This window comes from Alligator mississippiensis, chromosome 3 (assembly GCF_030867095.1).
Source record: "Alligator mississippiensis isolate rAllMis1 chromosome 3, rAllMis1, whole genome shotgun sequence".
Taxonomy (NCBI): domain Eukaryota; kingdom Metazoa; phylum Chordata; order Crocodylia; family Alligatoridae; genus Alligator; species Alligator mississippiensis.
Window position 1 is genome coordinate 257,880,878 of NC_081826.1, and position 22,967 is coordinate 257,903,844.

Here is a 22,967-nt window from a genome sequence, read left to right on the forward strand (position 1 = left end):
ATCCACCGATACATCTCAAGCAAAACCAGGAAAGTCATCCTACTGCTTTACTCGGCCCTGGTGAGACCACAGCTGGAGTACTGTGTCCAGTATTGGGCCCCCCACTTCAGGAAGAATGTGGAGAAGCTTGAGAGAGTCCAGAGGAGAGCTGCTCTTATGATCTAAGGCCTGGAGGGAAGGCTGTACAAGGAGAGGCTGAGGGACTTGGGACTCTTCAGTCTGAAGAAGACAAGGCTCAGGGGGACGGCAGCCTGCAACTTCATAAGGGGTACATCAGGACCTGGGAGAACAGCTGTTTACCAGAGCTCCGCAAGGGATAACAAGGTCCAATGGCCATAAACACCTGGAAGGCCAAGTTAGACTGGATGTAAGAAAAAAATTCTTTACGGTGCATGTGTCCAGGGTCTGGAACAAACTCCCCACAGAGGTGGTGCAAGCACCTACTCTGGACTCCTTCAAAAAGCAGCTGGGTTTATTTCTTGCTGGAGTCACTTGATCCCAACTGACTTCCCACGTATGGTGAGGGGCTGGACCTGATGATCTCATGAGGTCCCTTCCAGCCCCTAATGTCTATGAAATCTATGAAAATCTTAGTTTTATAAAATACTGTACTTAATCATTTTCAGGATGTGTGGGGACTCCTTCCAAAATCCTGTGTTTGTGTTTCTGAATAACATTTTCATATGCTGTTCTTTAACCAAGAACTGACTTAAATTAACAAATTAAACTTCATAAAGTTCTTAAAAGTTGAAGGAAACCAAGAAGTAGCAATAAGCTAGAGATTCTCCATTGCCTTACATGTTGTGTAGTCATTTATAGATGGGCAAAGTAGATATAAAATTATATAAAATTTGAATGAAAGAACTTTACTTCTACTTAGCACCAGTTTAAATTACTCCCCTAGGCATTAGACTATCATGGCCTTGTCCTTCTGTGACACTGGGTGCATCTACACAAGACGCTACATCACTATAACGATGAGCTATGGCAACATAGTGTTGGTGGGCACAAACCATGACGCCTATGCTATGTCACTTTAGTGACATATCATCTAAAAATAACCATGTGCAGCCAGGACTGCGCAGTACTGCTAAAGCAAATATTCAATGATTGTGCAGTACCAAATGTACAATCAGGGGTGCATGTAGACATACCCACTGATAATTTGTTTCATACTCAGATCTTTGATGAAAGGTTATCTTTCATTACATTTTAAAGCCAGCTGTTAAGTTTTAAAAGTCAAATAAATTTACCTTCATTTGACACTTTCAAAAGTGAGGGCACCCTAAGACCCATATTCTCAAAAATATTTAGGTATCTAACTCCTATTGAAAACTTCCACTGACCTCACACCCCTCTCTGCTGTGTACCACCCCACACTGGAACCTAAAAGAAAGATTGGTAAATAATTATATCTATTTACAAAGACTGCACCTTGAAAGAATTTTTCCAAACTGCTCATCTTTTCCCAACTCTGTCTCACCAGTCTCACCCTCAGAAATACTCTGTGCTGACCAGTGAACACAAAATAGAAACAGGTCTGGCTAACAACACAGGCAAAACACAGCCAGCACATCTGACACCATAATCAAAAGACCCCACAGCAATACGTGTGATTTTACCGTATTTTACCAATATTTTATTTACCAATAATTGATGTATTGTAATAATAAATGTTCCTACTTTTTTATAGCTTAAAGGACCTTATCCAAAATGCAGAGGTGAAACCCAAGCTACAATACATTGTCTCCAATCCTTCCTTTTCTATGGTAACAGTTCCAAGTGAAGATAGTGGAATAACTTGGGAAACCAGCTCAAGCAGATGTTCCGCTCCATGGGCCTCTGAAGCTAGTACTACTTCTTATCTTTATAGTCTGGAACGTTCATCTGTAGGTTCTCCTCCTGGGAAAGTTATCTTTATCATGGATGAAGGTAAGACTGTCCGGAAAAAGATATGTAGATCATCCGATAGGACACTCTTGCGTTCAAACCTGAAGGAAGGCCAGGGTAGTAAAAAGCGTGACTTCTCTGGAGTGCAAGACTTAAGTGTTACCCCAGTAAATGATACAGAGTTAAGTGCTGCTGAACCAGAAGCAAAAGCTATGGAAGTAGAAACTTCAAAAGATCCAGAAGATCCAGTAAACATTACAGAGGAACCAACCCCACTCCTCTCAAAGTCAATGGGCAAAGAAAATAAACAGAAGAAGGGAGGGCCAGACCCTGGAGGATCAGTATGGGCTAGAATTCAAAAGTTCAATTCGATTACAGAAGAAGCAACACCCCCAAAACTGTTCCGAAAGACACGTAGTAAAGATCCACCCATACTATCAGATACAAAAAGGGAGCAAAGACAGCACAAGGGATTCTTAAAACAAAGCCTTTCTTCCCCCTCTTCAGTGACTCTTGAAAAAGCTTCTGCTGCTAGGAAAGATGCTTCACTTCCCAATATAAAACATGGCCAACTGACTCCTGGATCTAAGAAGTTTTCAAACTCTAGTGTTCCTCTTGACAATCCTGTGGAAAAAGAAACAGAGTCTCCAACTAAGACTCCAAGAGAGACATCAGAGCAGTCACAGTCCATTTCACCCTGCCTTACAGATGAAGGGGATAAGCAGGAAGTTCCCACATGTTCACCTACAGCCATAAACTCAGTATTAGAACCATCAGTGCCTGTTCCATTAGATCCTACTGATAAAGCTGAGAAACAAGAAATGCGGCCAGCTCCAGTTGAGACTATAATTGAGACGTCAGACCAGTCGCTACCTGTTACATCATGCCTAACTGATGAAGTAGGGCAGCAAGAAATTCAGCCTTATTCATTCATGACCACAGAGCCCATTTCAGCAGAATCTGTAACTGAATCAGAGCAGCAAACAACTCAAGCTTACTCATCTGTAGCTCCAGAATATGTGTCTGACCATTCTGTTTCATTACATCTTGTGGAGGAGGCAGAAAAGCAAGAAAGTCAGTCTTACTCACCCATGACTACACAGTCTGAGTCTGAACATTCAGTTTTATCTGAAACAAGAAAGCAGGATGTTGATCCTTATTCATCCACCACTGCAGAATCAGAGCTGGATCATGGAGTTTTATCCCATTCTGTGGATGAAGTGGAGAAGCAAGAAATTCAGTTTTATTCACCTCTGACTACACAATTGGAGTGTGAACCTCCAGATGTATCAAATTCTTCTGATGAAACAGAGGAGCAAGAGACCACACAGTTAGAGTCTGGACATTTAGAGAAGCAAGTTATTCAGCCCCGTTCCCCTGTAATTACTCAGTCAGAGTCTGAACATCCATATTTATCAGATTCAATTGAGGAAGCAGAGGAGCAAAAAATTAAGTCTTATTCCACTACAACTGAGCAACTGGCATCTGAACAGTTAGATAGATCATGCCCTATCGATGAAATGGAAATACAAAAAAGTCAGTTTGCTTCACAGGTAACTTCAGGGCTCTGTGAGTATTCCAATTTATCTGATTCCTGTGGCAAAGAAGAGAGAGAAGAAACTGCCCAACTAGAGTCTAAACATTTGGAGATGCAAAATTCGGGATTCCAGTCTCCTGTAACTAAGCAACGGGAACTGGATGTTCAAAAATTAACATGCCTCGATGAAGCAGAGGAACAAGAAACCACACAAATGGAGTCAGAACAGCCAAATTTAGCACATTCCATGAAAAAAACAGAGTATGGAGTTATTCAGCCATGTTTACCTATAGCACAGTCAAAGTTTGAACATTTAGACTTGGGTGAAACAGATTTAGAAGAAGTTAAACCTTATTTACCCAAAACTACAGCAATGGAAGATAAGCAAGAAGTCCAAGCTGATTTATTGAACACAAAATATTTGTCAGAACAGTTAAGTGCTCATTCTCCAAGCCTCGTTGCTGAAAGTATTCAGCAGGAAATGCTGCCTGGTAAGCAGGAAATGATAAATCTGGTTTCAGAAGAGTCAAGTACAACTATTAAGGAAATGGGTGAACAAAATATTCCGTTTAATTCACTTGCAAATCCTGATACATGGCTGGAAGAGTCCAAGTCTTATTCGCTTGGTTTCTTTGATGAAGAAGAGAAACAAAATATTCCATCATCTTTGCCTGACCTAGTAAGCATGTTGGTGCAGCAGTCAAAAATCGCTTCAGTCAGTTGTAATGAAGAAACAAACAGACATGAAATGAAGCCTTATTCAGATGGCACGGAAGATGTGTCATTGGAGCAATCAACAGGTGGTTCACCAGACCTTCTTGATGAAAGAGCGATGCAAAAACATCAGCCTTCTTCAGCTGAAGTGGACAGCTTTGCTTCAGCAGAGACAATATCCACTTTACTTAGCCCTTTTATTAAAACACAGAATCTAGAAATGCCATCTTATTCTGCAGAAGCAGAAGAAACCCAGTCTTCATTGAATGTAGAGGAAGCATCAAAAGAACCTGAACATGATCTACAAAGGGAAGAGGAATTAACACACCATATGAAGTCTGAAGTACAATGCAAGTGCGCTCCAGAACTTGACAGTCAAAAAGATATGTTTAATATAATTTCAGAAGGTTACGAAATATTGAATATTCATGTTCCCCCAGTCATTTCTTCCGTTGATCAAGAAGAAAGCAAACACATGCCTGATAAGCTGGAATATTTGGAAACAAATACCTTATTGAAAAGACAGCTAGTTGACTATAGTGATGATACAGTTGCTGGCCATGAAGCTTCAGTATGTGGAACAACTACAGAAATTTCAGAAAGCTCAGTGGCTAGTGACACTGGAAGTCAAGATAATGAACAAAAAGAACTGGTCAAAAATGAAGATGCTCCGGAAGCCGTAGAAACAAAAGAGGAAATTTCAAAAAGGATAGAAAATAATAGTGAGACTGCTTTGAATCCTAATAACAGTAGCAATGATATGGATTATTTTGAAAAATATACTCGGATTGATGACAAATCTCCTACTGAGTCATCTCCTCAGGAACTACACTCATTTCCTGGAATGGAAAGTCCTAAGGAACCAATGGGAGAAGCTGTCTCTTTAAATGAAAGTTCTGATGTTAATACTTTGGAAGATGGTTATTCCCTATTTAATTATCTGGATGAAGCCTTTTATGGAACTGTGGAAGAAGACAACAAAATACGGTCATGTGCAGATGTTCAGAAATCTTTTCCTAAGCAAAAATCCGTTGACATTAGCAGTAAAAAAATTGTAAACGTAGAAGATGAACGAAAGTCCACAGGCACACCCTTGTTTGATACAGAAGAAGGAGTGTTAGAACGATCCCTGTTATTTCCCACATCAGTCACCATGATAAACCCAGAGCTTCTAGAAGAGCCACCTGCTCTCTCATTTTTATACAAAGACCTGTATGAAGAAGCAGTGGGAGAAAACATAAAAGGTAACAATGAACCTCCTTCCGATGAAGAAAGTATGAATTCTGATGCATCGTTTCCTAGTAGGAATTCTGACACAGATGATGGAACTGGAATATATTTTGAAAAATATATTCTTATAGATGATATTCCAAGTAATATGGCTGGGTTTCAGAAGGAGCAAATTCCAAAAGATCAGTCTAGTAGCAAAGATATTTCAAGCCAAATGACAGTTTTAGAGGACAGAAGTGAGGGTGTTTGTGAGGCAGTTGAAAAGGAGTCGCAATCTGTTCACATTTCAGTTGAAGAGTCTGCCAAAATGTCAGAAGGAGAAATAGTGGAGAGAGAGACAGATGTATTGAGAAAAGAAGAAGCCCAGATTGTTAGTGATATTAAAGCAACAATTTGTAAACCAACTTATGCAATTCCTTTTGGAAGCAAACTAAATATTTCAGATGCTAGAAATGATGTTACTCATCAAAGAAGAGAAGAAGAAAATACACCTGCAGAAGCTAACCAGGAACTGTCAAGTCAAACAAGTCATCAAGAGTCCAGTCAAGTAGTAGATTCTGAGGAAACTGCCCATCAAGATGAAGCATCTGTGCTAAATAAATCAAAGGAAGTAACTTACCTGACAGATGAGCAGAAAAAGCAACATGAAATAACAGTTCACAAAATGGATAATGATTTACCTCATGGCAGAACACCAGCTGACGGGAGTAAAGGCAATCAGTATGTCCAAGAAAATCTCTCCCATCTTGAAACTCTTCAACAAACAGAGAAACTAGAGAAAGATGGGTTAATTTCACATTTAGATAAGCAACTGCATCCCACGACAAGGGAGGCACATGCTTTAGAGTACAATCACCTTGAAAATATGAACAAAAAAAAAGTCAGAGGAGAAAATCTAATAGGCACAGATGAGCTGGCACATGAGCAAAGAGGCCAAAGAAAGGTTACAGATGGTATAGCACAGCATGACCTAGGAATAGCTAAGTGTGGACTTTCAGAACCAGGAGTAAGATCTGATTATGTGTTAGGTGAATCAGACACACAGCCCTTTCCTTGCAATCTAGATAACCTTCAGCCCAGTTCAGGAGCAAAGCAGTGCTTTGGTGCTTATGAAGATCTTGCTGAATCAATGGATTATGAAGTGATTAACCAAGAAGAATTGCAAGATGAATTGTCCTCTGAATTGGCACATGAAGAATTATTATTTGAAGACAGGGAATCTTCTGAGCATATTAGTGATAGTTATGAATTTGTAAATGAGGCAGAGCAAGTTACACCCACTGACCGTGAAGATTCAGGGTTTGTGATGATGGAGCCTGAACAATCATCAGCAGACATACCTGAAAGTGAGAGTCCACAAAAAGAAATGAAGAAGGCCCAAATTGATACATATTGCTACCAGTGCAGATGCCCTATTTCTGCTATTGACAAGCTTTTTGGGCAGCATAAAGAGCACAATGTGACATCACTAGACACTGCTGCAAATGAGATCAAGGTAAGCATTTGCGATGCCGTTTTCAAAGTCAAACACAAATATGTTGTTTATTTGGCTAATTTAAAATATAGATCATTCATCTTTTTTCCTTTTTCCAAGATAAAATCATGGACTGACTGTTACTGTTTATTACTATTTATTCACTGCTCAGTAGAAAATATGCAATTAGATTTGGTTTTTAGATGTTATCTCATACTGGAGTGTTTTCTCCTCGATGGGGACCCTGCTAGAACTGTCCACGTCTTTCTGATTGTCAGGCTGGATTATTGTGATGTGCTCTCCTTAGATTACTTGAACCTTCACTCAGCAGCTCCAGCAAGTAACCTTCAGCAACTGAGTTTACCTCTTAAATAGGCTAAACCAACATGAACATATCACCCTTCAGACCACTTCAGAGTTCAAAGTTTGGTTAATTAATTCTATAGGATTGCAAAGAAAGATGTAAGTGTTTCTTGGGTTGATTTTTGGTCTGTTTAAAAAAATTATTGTCTCCCATTGGAAATGGTAGAGGTTGAGATGGGTTTAACACCCTTTCTGGCAGCAGTGGTTCGTTTAAGCTCTGAAACATGGCCTGATATTACAATAGCTGTAAAAGAAATAAACAGTGCAAAACTTTCACTAAAATCATGGAAGACCATGGCCAAGACCACACTGGTATCAAGATGATTGTTGCATTAACCAGAACAGAACACAAAAAAATGCTCCCTCTTAAAGTCCAGCCTAGAAGGAAAAATATATTGCAGTTACGTAGCTTAGAATCATGAGCTTACCACGCTAATATAATTTTATTTCACATTTTTAAGTGGCCTTATTTTTCTAGCAGGTCTCACAGAGCTTTCTGAATTTTAGCCTGATCCTTAGTATAGTTCTTTTTCTTTTGTAGAGAGAGAGAATTTTAGTAACACTAGTTGAACTGATATTGTCACCTGTCCCACTTAAGCACATTGATTAGTCAACGGCTTTAGCATTGTCACAAAATGTGGCTAAAGTCCTGTGTGCATTCACCAGTCAACCCATATTGTTTAATTCATTTCCTTGATACAGCTTAGCAGTAGAACAGACAAGGCCTTATTTTCTTGAGCATAGGGAAGGAAAACCACCTGATACAGAACCTATATTTATGTTAGTTTCAAAGCTTTGTACAATGTGCATCTAGCCTGTAGGACATGAATTCTCAGATCAATTTAAAAATGTTGAAACTAATTAAAAATGAGCATGAAATTAAAATTCAAGTCATTCAGAAATCTAGCAAGGGTATTCTTACCAGTGCAAGAGTCTAACATTCTGAAAGGTATGCATACATTCATATACTATGTATCTTCCCCCAAAATATATTTTCAAAATAAATGCTAGCTACAACACTTTTCACTTCTCTAGATACTTGTCTTTGAATTCCACTTCTGCCCTGAAAAGTGGTTGCAAATATGGCATTATGAAGTCCCATGTTTATGAGCTCTCACTTACTCCATGTCAAGTTTGTTAATTTTGTTAATCTAGTTGAAAGCAGAGTAGAGACCTTTCTCTAGTTATTTTTTATACATCTTTTTCTAGTTGCCAGCTCTGCAATCTAAATCAAGTGTCTAAAAACTGAACTCTATTTTTTCTGGCACACACACAAGTGCATGTAATTACAAAATTACACATAATTTTAATAAAAAAATCTGGGCCATGTCACAGAATCAGCTTTGATAATGATTTTTCCTTTAACTCATGTTATTTTGCATCTCATACTGACTTCTTGGCATGTGTTTAACTTGCACTAAAGCATTCATATATAATCCTTGAATTTGGTCTGAAAATAGACCTCAGATATAGTCTTCAGGTAAGCTATGTTTGTAACAGTCACTCATAACTAAGAAACAAAAAGTATAGCTATAAGAACATGTGACATATTTCTGTTCAAATTTTAAGCTATTAATTATTCTATTTGTCTAGTCTGCACATGTACCCTGTTTTTATCTTTACTATATGGTAGTTTAATCTACAAGTATGAATGATCATAATATACCAATGTCAGTCATAAAGTCAGATCACAGTCATCCCTGTTGGAGCTACAATGAAGCCAGTGGAGTTAATTTATCCCATTATGTCATTCCCTGGTTATGGACTTTGAGAGAGAGTCAATAAATAAATCTGGCTTCAAAACAGATCTGACTTCATGTGATTTCTAGCAGTGAAACTCATGTTACTCTGAAACTGTCCACGCATGGTTCTTGTTACTCATATATATATATAATCTCTCAGAAAATACCAGGACAACAAAATATGAATTTCCTCAGTTTTAGCATTGGAGCAAAACTTTGTGTTAAATGAAATGAGGTATTCATGGCCTCTGCCAATTTATTATAGGTTATCTTGACAAACAGAAGTTCACTTTGGAGTTGCACTGATCAGCCCTAAATAGTTATAAATATAAAATTCAATTTTACAATCTAATATGATATTTATAATTCATGGAGGTCAGATGAGGTCACATTTTTCAAACAGATTTGGCTATAAAAATTTGCCAAATTATAGGAGGCTGCTACTAACCTTCCTTTAACCTTCCTTCTAGATTTATACAACTTGATTAAAACCAAGTGCAGTTATGAATCATAAATTGCACATGCATAGATGGACAGCTTACTCTCAAAGAAGGTCAAGAAAAAACTGCTGCAGAAAAGACAGCTCTACTTTGTTTCACAAACCTCCTTCTGCATTGTTTACACACATAAAACAACTGATTCAGGCCTTTCATTATCAGTAAATATCAAGCATAATTTTCCAGCAAAATTCAGAAAAAGCTATGATTATGCTCAATATGATTTAGTCTCCAAGATAAGCAGCAAGCCAGTCCCCCACCAATTACCCTCTTCTGTTCTGGACCATGTCCTGCAGTCTATCTAGTATTTCTGTGAGATGCCTTAAGGTCCTGACCTTCCAGCAAAGCCTGACTTGTGGGTCCTGCTTTCAGCGCCTGTCAGGATCAAGCCCAAGTTATGCTTTGAAGACGGTTTTGTGTTTTTCCTATAGGCCTCACTAGCCACAATGGCGCTACAAAATTAACTGAAAAAGTTATTCTGTTTATATCTAGTGGTGAAACAAAAATATTTATCTAACATACATTTTGTATGGATTTTATAAAGTGCATGTTTTCAAGTGACTGTAACTTTTTTTAAATTTCAGGATCAATTAGATGAATTTTTGGTGGCATTACAAGAAAAGTCACTGAAAATTGAGGAATTTGTTAGTGAGATAGAATCCCTATTTAATTCTGTTGAGGTAAGTCCAACATAGATATCACTACTGTGTTTTTTTCTCCTTTACAATATTGACAATGCTTTGAAAAGGTTTGTCGTAGTTCCTTGCTGGGGTTAACACTGGAATGGGCTGTTTTACTAGTCCTTACATTAGCCCCTCTGACTGTGAGCGATTAACTGTGAAAAATAAATATAAATTTGCTTCGTAATATAGTGTTGCGATAATGATCCCAGTGACCATTACATGTATTATGCGATTGTCAGGCACTGGATGAGCAAATTATTCTCTCAGTGTTTTTAGTCTAAGTTCTGTTTAAAACAAAACTTTCAAACCTTACGTGCTTCAAATCAGCAACCTGAATCATTTTGTGCAGGAGGGCCAGATATGCAGCCCATGGGCTGGATGCAGCCCATGGAGCTGTATCACCTGGCCTGTGGGGCTCATAGAGGGGCCAAGAATTCAGGATGGTAACAAGCGGGGGTGGAGGGAAGGGGGCGCCACTGCAGTCTGGGGTATGGAGCCCTGCTGTGAAAGCATGTCAGCAGTAGAATACGAGCAATGGCTGTGCTTAGTTACCACAATCGCTGCTGTCATTTGCCCTGCTGCCATGTCCAGATCTGGCTTCTGAGGAGCTCTATGGTTTAGATTCAGCCCAGGGGGCTGGGTGAGTACAGCACCTCTACTTTGGAGCACACGAATAAGTGGTATGGGAAGGAAAGGTATTTGCTTTCATAGTCTATATTGATTTCCGTGGACATTTTGTTGACTGATGTAGTTTTATTTCTCAGATTGGCATGCTTTTTTATTTTCCAGGAAAACTGTAAGAAAAGTGAACGGGTTTTAGAAGATCAAAATGAAGACATGGTTAAGAAAGTGACAGCGCAATATGATGAGAAGTTAGAGAACTTTGAGGAGGTGAAGAAGATGAAAATGGAATATCTCTATGAACAGATGGTTAACTTTCAACAGATTATTGATGCTGCCAAGGAGGCTTTGGGTACAACTGTAAGGGAAACTGAAGAACTTGATGAGGCTAGTTTCCTAAATGTAAGTATGAATTATGTTCAGGACAATAACCTAAATAGCATGAGTCTCATAAGGCATTTATATAACATACTCAGACCCAGGCAGCTCTTTAGAACTTTGTCATTTTCTGAGATAAATTTAGTCTGTAGTCTCAGGTGTGCCAATCTAGCACTGCTGGATCATTCCCTTATGTCACATGAGGGCTCAGAGAAGAAATCTAAGAATGATTTGTAGGATGGAAACTATGTTTTACAATGAAAGATTAGAGAAGCTCACTCTACTTATCTTATTGAAGAATAGATTAAGAGGCAGCTTTAATGATCTACCCAGCAAGAAAATACCCAACACTAAAGGATATATTAATATAGCAAACAAAGATGAAACTAAACATAGGGACTGGAAATTGAAATCTGAGCTTGAAAAAAAAATGGAAATTGAAATCAGAACTGGCAAAAAATGCAAACTGTTGACACTGAGGATAACAAGACATTGGAGCCAAGTAGGAAATACAGTAAATATCTGTTATGTAGGAGTTTCAAAAGGAAGCGTACAAGAAGTGGAAACCTAGAGTTTCAAAATGGCCCTGATGCAGGCATCACTGTATGGCCTATGTTTTGCATGATATCAGACTACATGACCATAATGGTCCATTCTGGCTATGAATCTGGATGCTATGTATAGTAACTACGGGTCAGGTCCTATTTTCCCTTCCTGAACCTAAGTGGCTCTTACACAGCTGTGTAACTGTAGTTTTTGGCACTTGCACATCATCTGTGCATACTCAGTAGACTGCACTGTGGCCAAGTAGCTGCCCAGGGGGGGTAGAACTGCTCAGGCATATATGTAACACCAAACATGTCCCAAATCCTTAGTCAGAAATAAATTGCATTGGAGTGGAGAAGGAACTCCCATTTCTGGACCAAAGTCTATTGGATAGAGCAAATGCCCAGGGAGTGGTACACCCAGATTCTAGGCCACCCCCATCCACAGGGTGGGGGGTTTAATCTGTGTCATCTGCTTCCCAGCAAAGTGCTTTAACCACCATTCTATAGGCTGAGCATTGCCCAGAGTACCCTTTGTCCTTCCTATTGAGGTTGGTCAAATGAGAAGCAAAAAAGCAGGGAGATATGTAGGGCCAGGAGGACAGCAACCAAGAGGGAAGATGGCTCAGCAAGAAGGGTAATAATGCTTTGGAAGGGAAGGTATTCCAGTTAAAGCCCCTGCTTCCAAGGGGGCAGAAACTACCCCAGTTCTGCTTGTCCACTCTGGCCCATGGCTATTACATGCAAACTGCAGTTCAGCTTCTAGAGGAGGGCTGTAGAGCATTCTGGGCAATGGAAATTATTTATTTAGTCCCTTGGAAATAATTATTTTTACTAAGTGAAACAGCTCCAGCAGATTGAAAGACGCACCAAACAATCACCAAGAACCTAGTGGTTAGGGCATTCACCTGGGTTGTGGGAGGTCAAGGTTCAAGTCCCTCCTCTGGTTAATTTAGACTAGAGGCTTGAATCTGACTCTCCCATGTCCCAAAAATGAATGTCCTAATTTCTGAGGTATTGACTATTCTTGGAAGGACTGGGGCCACCCTCGCATTTTGCATGAAAACCATTCACATTGTTTGCTTCCTGATGGAATTGGAAAAGTTTTGAAATCTTAAAGCCTTTTTGGAGGACAGGGTATCTAATTCCTAATATGCTCTTAACATGTATAGTCATTAAATGTCTTCTGACCCTTTCTGTAAAGGATGGAGGACTGGATCCTGAAGCCCTTTTGTGCAATGAAAAAGGCAGCTGAGGCACTCCCACAAAATGTAAAAAACCTGGTTCCACTAGTATAAAGCTCATGAAGCATCAGCAGCTGTGTGTATATATTAGAGTGTGGGGGGCAGTATTTTTGGTCTTGGCATTTGGACCTTAATATTTATAATGTAAAAATGATATTGCCTACTGTAACAGTGATGTAGGCTTTAATACAGCAACAGTTCTTGGCTACGTGCCTAACTTTTTAAGCACAAGTGTTTCTTGATTGACTGCTTGCATACTTAAAGCTACACATGTACTTAAAGAAACATATTGAGTCAGGGTCTTACAGAGGGAAATTACCTGAAAAGATAACTTCTCTTCTGGGATAAATGAACAAAAAACCAATAAAATCAATGGAGCTATGTTTATTTACATCAACTGAAAGCTGTAGAATTTGTTGTTATACTATTTGTTCTTAAATATTATCTTATGTTTGTTAAATTGTTAATACGTTTCTCTTTTCTTTTCTCTTAGTCATCTAAAGAAATGAATAAAAGGTATAAGCAATGTATCTTAGGTGTATTGTGTGTTAGGTTTAGCATGTTGGATGCTTCATTTAATACTTTCAAGCCTTATTGAAGGCATGCTGCCAACATAACTGTCTACTATAAACATCACATAATAATCATTCAGAGAAGACATCTCATACTTATTACTGTAGCTGACAGTGTTTGAAGTGTTTTGCATGTGTTTTGTATTTCATAATTTAAATAATAAATATAGCATTTTAAATGTCAACTCATTTTGAATATTCTTCACAGACATTCTTAAGTAGATGTTCCTTGTAATTATTGTATAAAACATTTTGATGATGTTTAAATCTGACTTAAACACCACTGTTTTCAAGTGTTCATGTTTTACTCATATAATTTCCATATTAGATCAAATCTTAATGGAAATACTTTAGGTATCACTTGCATAAGAGATGTGGGGCTAAATTTACAACTGGTATAAATGGATGCATCTCCAGTAAAGTCTGAATTTGGATTTCTGTTTCATTCTTCCTTCTCTCTCTCTCTACTCTCCCTAAATAAATAAATAAAATAACAGTCCCACGGTCAAAATCTTCTTATGCCCTGTGTGGCTTTTTAATGGGGCTTCTTCTCAGTGAGACTCATAACTTGAAATATAACTAATCTTAAGGAAATGTATCTCCCTTTAAAATTTTCACAAATTACCTTGGAATATTCATATAGAGTAATAGAAAATAGGGGTTGGAAGGGACTTCAGGAGGTCATCTAGTCCAACCCCCTCCTCAAAGCAGGACCAGCTATGTCATCCCGGCCTAGGCTTTGTCTAGCCAAGTCATAAAAACCTCCAAGGATGAAAATTCCACAACCTCTCTAGGTAACCTGCTTCAGTGTTTACTACCCTTCTAGTGAGAGAGTTTTTCCTGTTATCTAACCTAAACTTCCCTTGCTGCAACTTGAAACTATTGCTCCTTGTTCTGTCATCTGTCACCACTAAGAACAGGATAGCTCCATCCTCTTTGGAACAACTTTCAGGTGGCTGAAGGTTATTAAATCTCCTCTCAGTCTTTTCTTCTCCAGACTAGATAAGCCTAGTTCCCTCAGCCTCTCCTCAGAAGTCATGTCCCCCAATCCCTTAATCTTTTTTGTTGCCCTCTGCTGCACTCTCTACAATTTGTCCACTTCCATTCTGTAGGGGGGAGCCCAAAACTGGATGCAGTACTCCAGGTGTGGTCTCACCAGTGTCAAATAAGAGGTCTGCTGGCAGTGTTCCTACTATTACAGCCCAGTCTGACATTTACCTCCTTTGCAATAAGGACACACTATTGGTTCTGTCGCTGGTAGGTGTTATAAGGCTTCGGCCTCTTCTTGATGGGTGCCTTGCCTCCAAGCAACATCAGGGTGAAACTTAGGCTTGGGTGTCACCTAGATGGTATGGGTGCCGCTCCTACTCACCTGCCACGTCTTCGATGTTCTTTGTTGGGGAGGCAGTTCCCTTTAGGTGGCTCCCAAGAGCGAAGAAGTCTTGATCCTGGTTCTTTCTTCATGGGGCTCCAAACCTCCCCTTTACCTCACCCTTACCACATCCATGGCCCGGATGAACACCGGACTTGGCAGGTCTTCTCCTGGATGATCTCCCTTCTCGCCCCACTCACCGACTTCGGACTAGATCGGGCCTTCCAGGCCAGTTCCACCTTCCCCGCAGCCAGTTCCTTGGCTTCAGGTTGGCTGGGGCGCGTAAGCCTGCCCTGTCTTCAGGCTAGCTAGGGCGTCTGATGAACCCAACTGAAACAAACATCTGGACTCCGCCAAAGAACCCCTGGGATCCCATCTCCCAGTGCCCCTTGATGGCTCAAAAATAAAGAAACTGAAGCAAAAGGATGGGGGACTCACTCGTCCCTGTGCTCCAGGTGACTGTGGGGTTGGGCTGCTGTCCCATGCCCCTCCCAGATCTGCCTCCTCAGTTTGGCCACCTCAGACCCCCGGCTAACCCGGGGTCACTCTTCGTCTTCCCTGGATCAGTGGTGGAGTGCGCGGTTCCCACACTGGGTTGCTCATGTCTCCCCGCCGTGCCGCACATGGGGAGTAGCCGCTCTCTGCCAACGCCTCCCGCCACCGTACCTGGATTCCCTGGTGGGGGCTGCGGGGTTGTTCCCAGGGAATGTGGGTTTCCCCTGGCTAGGGATTCCTCCCTGCCTGGCTGGAGCCCTCTGCTTGCTACTCAGCTCCTCCTCTCCCACCTTCAGCCGGGTGATCTTCCTCCCAGCAGCCAGTGTCTCCTGGTTGGCATCTCCTTCCTCCATCCCCAGCTGGGTGATCTCCCTCCCGGCAGCTGGTGTCTCCCAGACGGCATCTCTTTCTCCCTCTGCCGGCCACCCAGCTGTTTTTCCGGCTGCTATTTGAGCAGCCCGCAGCTCTCAGATGCTCTACCCTCGCCAAGCCGCAGTTGCAGGCAGCTCCAGAATCACAGAGGCTGCACCCACAATTCCTTCTGGCTGCCGCTCATCGGGATCCTTGCGGTAGGTATCGGGGCGCGTGGGGTGAGGATCCAGGACCCCCTAGGGGGGCTTTCACTGCCCCTCTCACAGGTTCATATTCAGTTTATTGTCCCCTTTAATCCCCAGTTCCTTTTCTTCAAAGCTGCTGCTTAGCCAGTTGGTCCCCAGCCTATAGTAGTGCACTCCATCCCATCTTCCATGTTATCAATGAAGATGTTGAACAAAACCGGCCCCACAACCAACCCCTGAGGCATTCCACTTGATACCAGCTGCTAGCTAGACATCGAGCCATTGATTGCTACCCTTTAAGAGCAATGGTCCAGTGAGTTTTCTGTCCACCTTACAGTCCATTCATCCAACCCAACTTTCTTAGTTTGCTTGTAAGAATGTTGTGGAAGACCCTATCAAAAGCCTTGCTAAAATCAAGGTATATCGCATCTGCTATTCTTCCTGCATTGACAAAGCCAGTCATTGTGTCATAGAAGGCAGTCAGATTGGTCAGACATGACTTGCCCTTGGTGAATCCATGCTGACTGGTCCTAATCACCATCTTCTCCTCCAAGTGCTTAGAAATGGATTCCTTGAGGATCTGTCCCAGGATTTTTTCATGGACTGAGGTCAGGCTGACTAGTCTATAGTTCCTCATTCTTCCTTTTCTTAAAGATGGAAACTATATTTGCCCTTCTCCAATCATCTGGGACTTTTCTGATTGCCATGAGTTATCAAAGATGATGGCCAGTAGCTCTGCAATCACACTGGCCAACTCCCTCAGCACTCTCGTGTGCATCCCATCTGGCCCCATGGACTTGTACGCATCCAGCTTTTCTAAATAGTCCCTAATCTGTTCTTTTGACACTGTTGGCTTCTCACCTCCTCCCCAAACTGTGCTGCCAGGTGCAGTAGTCTGGGAGCTGGCCTTGCCTGTGAAGGCCAAGATAAAAAAGGCATTGAGTACTTCAGCCTTTTCTGCATAATTTCTCACTAGGTTGTCTCCCACGTTTAGTAAGGGACCCACACTTTCCCTGATTTTCCTCTTGTTCATGACATACTTGTAGAAATCCCTCTTGTTACCTTTCACATCCCTTGCTAGCTACAATTCCTTTGTGCTTTGGCCTTCCTGATATCATTCCTGCATGCCCAAGCAATACTGTTGTATTCCTCCCCTGCTGTTTGTCCAGGTTTCCACTTGTAAGCTTCCTTTTTGTGTTTTAGCTCACTAAAGAGTTCTCTGATAAGCCAAGCTGGTCTTCTGCCCTACTTGCTAGTCTTTCTGTGCATTGGGATGGCTTGCTCCTGTGCCCTCAGTAAGCTTTCTTTAACGTTCAGCCAGTTCTCCTGGACTCCTTTCCCCCTCAGACTGGCCTCCCAGGGGATCCTGCCCATGAGTTCCCTCAGTGAGTCAATCTGCTTTTCTGAAGTACAGGGCCCTTACTCTGCTGCTCTCTTTCCTTCCTTTCCTCAGTAACCTGAACTCAATCATCTCATAGTTGCTGCTGCCCAAGTTGCCATCCACTTCTACACTCCCCAACCATTTTTCCCTGTTTGTGAACAGCAGGTCACAAGTCTGCTTGAGTCTGCAGGCTGTTCTACGCACAAAATTCTTCTTGGTTGAAATCCTGGCTTTGCCTGTCAAGAATAAAAGCCCAGGTGACTGAAATGGAGCCAGGAATTTGTCAACTGATTTAAATAGCAGATATGTGGTGCATGCTGGCTCATGTGATTTGTTAATAAAGAAGTCAGTGTTACTGTTTACAGGCTTGAAGTTATGCACTTCAGCATTTAGCTCGATTGGGACCAAAGAAAATCACATGAAGACCCATTTCAGGTTTTTATTGCACATTAATAAAAAGGTTTATCGTATGCAATGTTGTATTTTAAATTCTATACTTAAGTTGCGGGGGAGGAGGGGGTTCTTTAGTGACACCCCAAACCTACTTTCATATTTTTCATTAATGCCCAAGATATGGGCTATAAAATCATGCATTATGCATCAACATAGTTTACCACATATGAAGGTCTAACCAATTAGTCACATCTTGTCATTTACTGAAAAACATCCTACGTAAAATATACTTCTCAGGGATTTCCTTACTTCATGTTTGTTTTATTAACATGAACTTACAAAACAGAATACACTTTAATATGTGTGTGGACTTATTCTAATTGATTTTTTTCTGATTGACTAAAAAGATGAAGAGAAGGATTTATATGATGCTATATGTCTTTCCAAAAATGTATTTTTATTATCTGTGTTCTGTGAAAACTGTGAACAAGTAACTGCATCAAGGTAAAAAATAGCAAAAGTCAATTGCTTTGCAGAAAGACTCTTTTAATTTCTTTGAGACAGCTTCTGCCTCAAAGTTAAAAATATGTTGTTTTTTTCTATAATGAACACATCAAATAAGGGCTAATTAAGTCCAATCCATTTTCCTTTTTTCTTATTTTTTGCTCCTTGCAACCAGCTGCTTTACATTAATCTCTGGAGTCAGCTTCCTGTAGATTAGTTGTAATTTTATGTAGCCTTTAAATATACTTAAAGGGATAGTGTCAGTAAGCATATACCCTTGCAGACAGAAGGACCCTATATACAACTTCTGTTTCAAACCTTCTCATAGCTCATGAGTGTATTGATTTGTGGAGTTGGATAGGGTTCATCTTTATTGCTAAAGTGAACCTGAAATAGCTTTAACAACTCTGCACTCTACTTAGTGTAATTGTTCTAAGTATCCAAGCTTAGGAAGTTCTGTTCTTGCTTCTGGTGTTAATTCCTTGGGAAATATTTAGAGAAGTGCATGTCACATGTTTTTCACCTTTGACCTTTGGAAGCTATGTATTACCACCCAGATTTATTTGGATATGTTTTCTTCCAAATAGGTTGCTTTCTGCCATGGATAATACTCTTTCTTTAGAAAAGATGCCCAGTGCTTTTTCACTTTTTCAACATTATGCTGACAGTTCAGTACAAAGTGATCAGAAGACCTTAAACCTCGTGCCTGGTAAGAATCTCTTCTGAGTGCACCCGTGCAAAGGGTGACATTTTGGCAAAGCCTTGGAATTTATAGAACACTAAAAACAGTGTGTGCTTGAAAGAAGAGCTGCAGAGTTGTAAGCCTGTATAATTAGCAATCAGAGCTGCATTTGAAATGAAGTCTAATTGTGCACAAGTGTTTGGTTTCTTATGGAACAGTGAAAAGGGTGGCACAGGAGAAAGGACTAAAATGTTTTGTTTGTTCTAAAATCCCATTACTCTGCCTATTCCTCATACAATAAGGATCATACATTGGATCCCACATAGTTCATAAGTGAACGTAAGACTTGTATAAATTTATCTGTGCCAAGGAAGCCCCGGTGTGCTCCAGTGTTTCTGGGAAGAAACACAATAGTTGTTCAGGGGTCCTTCTGAACTTCCAAAGTCCTTAGGAAGTAGGCTTCTGACCTGAGTGATGTGGAGAACACAACTGTGCATGGGTTGCAGAAATAAGCCATTGAAACTGTGTTAGTGTGGATACAGCAGCTGGAAGCCCATCTGCATCCAGTCTCAAGGAGCAGTGGCTACAGAAAATGGAGGTAGCCTATTTCATAGACGTGAACAGGATAATGGAGTATATTGTATCTCCACTCCACCTGAAGAGCATGCCATACTTGTGTATGACTTATACCCATAAAGATTATCCAGATCAGGCCAGCAGTAAGTGAAGTGAAGAGGACAAACTGTATTTGTGTACTGTGTATCATGTATCATCTTCACCCATTACAAGCTTTCTCTTCAATTTTTTTCTTAATGGAACAGACTCGTTCTGAAAACCAACAGTTCAGCACAGTTCTTCATAGCTGGCCACCCACTCAGCTTCATCCCCATCAGCATTCTGCCAGCCATTCTCTCCAGCTTTTCAAAATATATCTTGTTTCAAGAGAACGAAGTGTACTTAGGTGTTTTCAGGCAGCTCTGCATAAAGGAGGTTGTGAATGACGGCTCTGCACAACAATGCAAATCCACACTCTTGTAGTCTAAGAGAAAAGTCTGCCTATAACTTAGAGGCAGTGTTTATGACATTTTTAGGGGAAATTTGCTTTGATACCTTTTTCAGTCCAATAGCTGAGTCCTATCTTCCCACCCCAGGTCCTGGCTAATGGCAAGATGGGAGATGAAAGAAGGAACATATTTGTTTTGCCTTTTGTGTTGTCTTTTCAGAAAAGTCAGTGTGATATCATTATTTTCTGGACTGGTGTGCTCCCCTTCCTATTTTGATCTGCCTTAACTACTGTCTCCAATGAAAAACAAACATCACTGAATTTGGATTAACACATTGAGGGTGAATAGGTGTATCCCACGAAATCCACCTCCCTTCTGTATTTTTAATTCCCCTTTCTTTCCATATAGTCTTTTCCTTATAGTGTGTAGAAATAAAATATCCTGTTTCTCTCTTATCAGCCTATGTAGTTTTTGCTTTTTCTTTTACTATTTAACCCTCCTTTTTTTGCTCTCTTCTCCCATTTTTGCTTTGTTCATCTCTGCTCTACTGCTCTAAGCAGATCATCTAAGTGCCTCATCATCCTTCTGACCACTCAGTGAGGTAGGCAATACTGTTAAAAATGGTAACTGAGGCATAAAGGAATTAAATGACTTGCCTGAGAACATATAGGAAGACTGTAACATAGCAGGGAGTTTAACCATAGTCTCGAATATGCTGACTCCCTTTTCCTTCTCCTTTTTGGCAGTGTGCTGACACCAAAATGAGCTTTCCTGGAATCTGGAGCCTCGCCTGTATTTATTTCCTTCAGTTTATTAAAATCTAACAAAGCTCCAGGTACCCCATGGTTAATAAAAACCTAGAAAATAACAAAATGGACACTGAAAGGCTTTCTACCTGGTGTGTATGATAACTGATTTCATTATCTGATTATACTACCAGAAATATCCATTTTGTGCAAACCCAAAGCCTCACTTTCCTTTTCTTTATTTTTGGTGACTATTTAATTTGCTTTGTGAGCTGTTTAAGTAAAACTGAAGAACATTTTCAAATAAAATATTGCTTTAGGTTGAAAAACTGAAACATTAGAATATACTGGAACAAAATACTTAGATTGTTTCAGGCAAAGAACTGAAGAAATCTGATAAATTGGGTCTAAATTCACAAAATGTTTCTGTTGACCCAAATCTGCATTTTGTGGTAAGAAAATATTTTGTCTGAGAAAATGTGCCCAGTTTTATTTCAACTACATCAGAAAATTCTCCCCTTTAAAGCTGTCAGCATTCCCTAGAGCTTTCCACCAAACAAAGTAAAAACCCCTTTCCCCTCATCCAGAGCTATGCTGTAAGACTTCTGTACCTTGTGCAACATTCCCAAAAGATGTCTCTCCTCTTCTGTCCTCTCCCCATTCTCATCTCTCAGTACAACTTATTAACCCACACAAAATAGTGCAGTGATGTGACTGTGTTGCTCATTGTTCTGGATACACCTGAAGAAGCTTACCAACTCTTTGGATTGTGTCATTAGTGACCTTGTGCTCTGTGCAGCTGCAGCCATCTACACTGCCAGTGTCATGGCACGGCCCTCATCTCTTCACTCCAGCCATTTTCTCCAAAAAAGCCTGGGAACACAAAGCAGCCTTGCAGCATGCTTTCGAACTGGGCTCTCTCAGAGAGAGAGCCAACAAGACTAATTCCAAAACTGAAAGCCTGTCTCTGAAAAATACTGTCATTGTCCTCTTCTATTTAAATAAAAATACGGTTAACGGGCACCTTCACCAACTGAATTGTCCTACTGGGGAGGCTATGAAAGGAGGAAGTACCTGGCATACTTCCTAAGTCCCATAGGGCCCATGATACATTAGGGATGTCGTAATGTTACTCAGGAGGCAAATTGGATGTACTTTAGGCAGAGCTGAAACCTGGAGTTTGCTGAAAAATTTCAAGTGGAACATTTCCCTGTTTGCCAAGTCGCTTTTGTCACAACTGACATTTCTGGGGGGACATGTCTACTTTGACTACATTTTATTTTTGAAGGAAAAACCAACATTTTGATAATGACCATTTTGACATTTCTTAAAAAAAAAAATTTCATTTGGAAAGGAATTTTCTTTAAAAATTTGCATAATAAAAAATTTAAATGAGACATTTTGAAGTAAATGTCTTGACTGGCCTTAAATTATTGTATTTTTAAATTTATTTTTTAAATTTATTTAAATGAAATTCTTTTTCATTCTGACTTCTAGCAAAAAAAAATTATTTTGAATAAATTTCGTGTAGAATGAAGAATCTAGTTCACATACATCTCTATTGAAAACTGCCAGTAATTTTCCCACTGAGCACTAGGAAAAGGAAAGTGCTGCCTCAAGTTGGTCACTAGCAATCACTAGTTGTAATATAAAAAAAAAATCTGGTTTGCTTTTAGCAACTGAAAGGATTTTTTTTTTCTCTCAATGAGAAGCAGATGCAATCCTCCTATACTGATAGCTCTCTGTATAAATCACAGGAAAACAGCAAGCATCAGCATTTGCCTTATTCATGCCACAGGGGATCATCATCATTACTGTGAAGATAACTGAAAAAAAGCTTTCTTCTTGCATCTTAATAGAATTCATGTAACATGGAAATTTACTGAGAAAAAGGGAAAAATGCATATATTTTTGTTCTGTGCAATCAGGCTATTTAGCAGTGAAATCTATTTTTTCTATTAACCCATAATTTTAGAGGGAAAAACACAGCAATCTCATCAAGGATGGTTCTGTTTAGATCATCAATCAAACTTTTTGATGCATATTTGAAGTTTATGTACTCATACAGGACCTTATGATGTCTTCAGAGAAGTTAGGAAATGCCAGCTGACCGTAGGACCTTAGTAATACACTAACATTGGGAAACTGAAACAATTCTCCTTCTAGTTCCTGGAAGGATTATCACCCTACAAGACACTACTAGGTCCTCAGAAAGCAATGCCACAGTACCAGAGTCCCAAAAGAATCTCTTATTCTCCCTAAGGATGAGTTCTGAACCTTGGAGACAGAGCCCAGGAGTCCAGCCAGAGTGTATTGGGAGTAAGGCCCTCTACTATAATCCAA

General features: G+C 40.1%; 1 protein-coding gene across 1 annotated transcript in view; it reads left to right on the forward strand.

Annotated features, from left to right (window-relative positions):
- The window catches only part of CMYA5 (cardiomyopathy associated 5), a 75,528-nt gene that overhangs the window by 14,953 nt on the left and 37,608 nt on the right, over window positions 1-22,967 (forward strand). Inside the window, exons 4-8 of the mRNA XM_059723550.1 lie at window positions 1,694-6,866; window positions 10,032-10,127; window positions 10,920-11,153; window positions 13,412-13,434; window positions 18,780-18,901. Coding sequence (XP_059579533.1) covers window positions 1,694-6,866; window positions 10,032-10,127; window positions 10,920-11,153; window positions 13,412-13,434; window positions 18,780-18,901 — 5,648 coding nt within the window. The remainder of the gene's footprint in view (window positions 1-1,693; window positions 6,867-10,031; window positions 10,128-10,919; window positions 11,154-13,411; window positions 13,435-18,779; window positions 18,902-22,967) is intronic.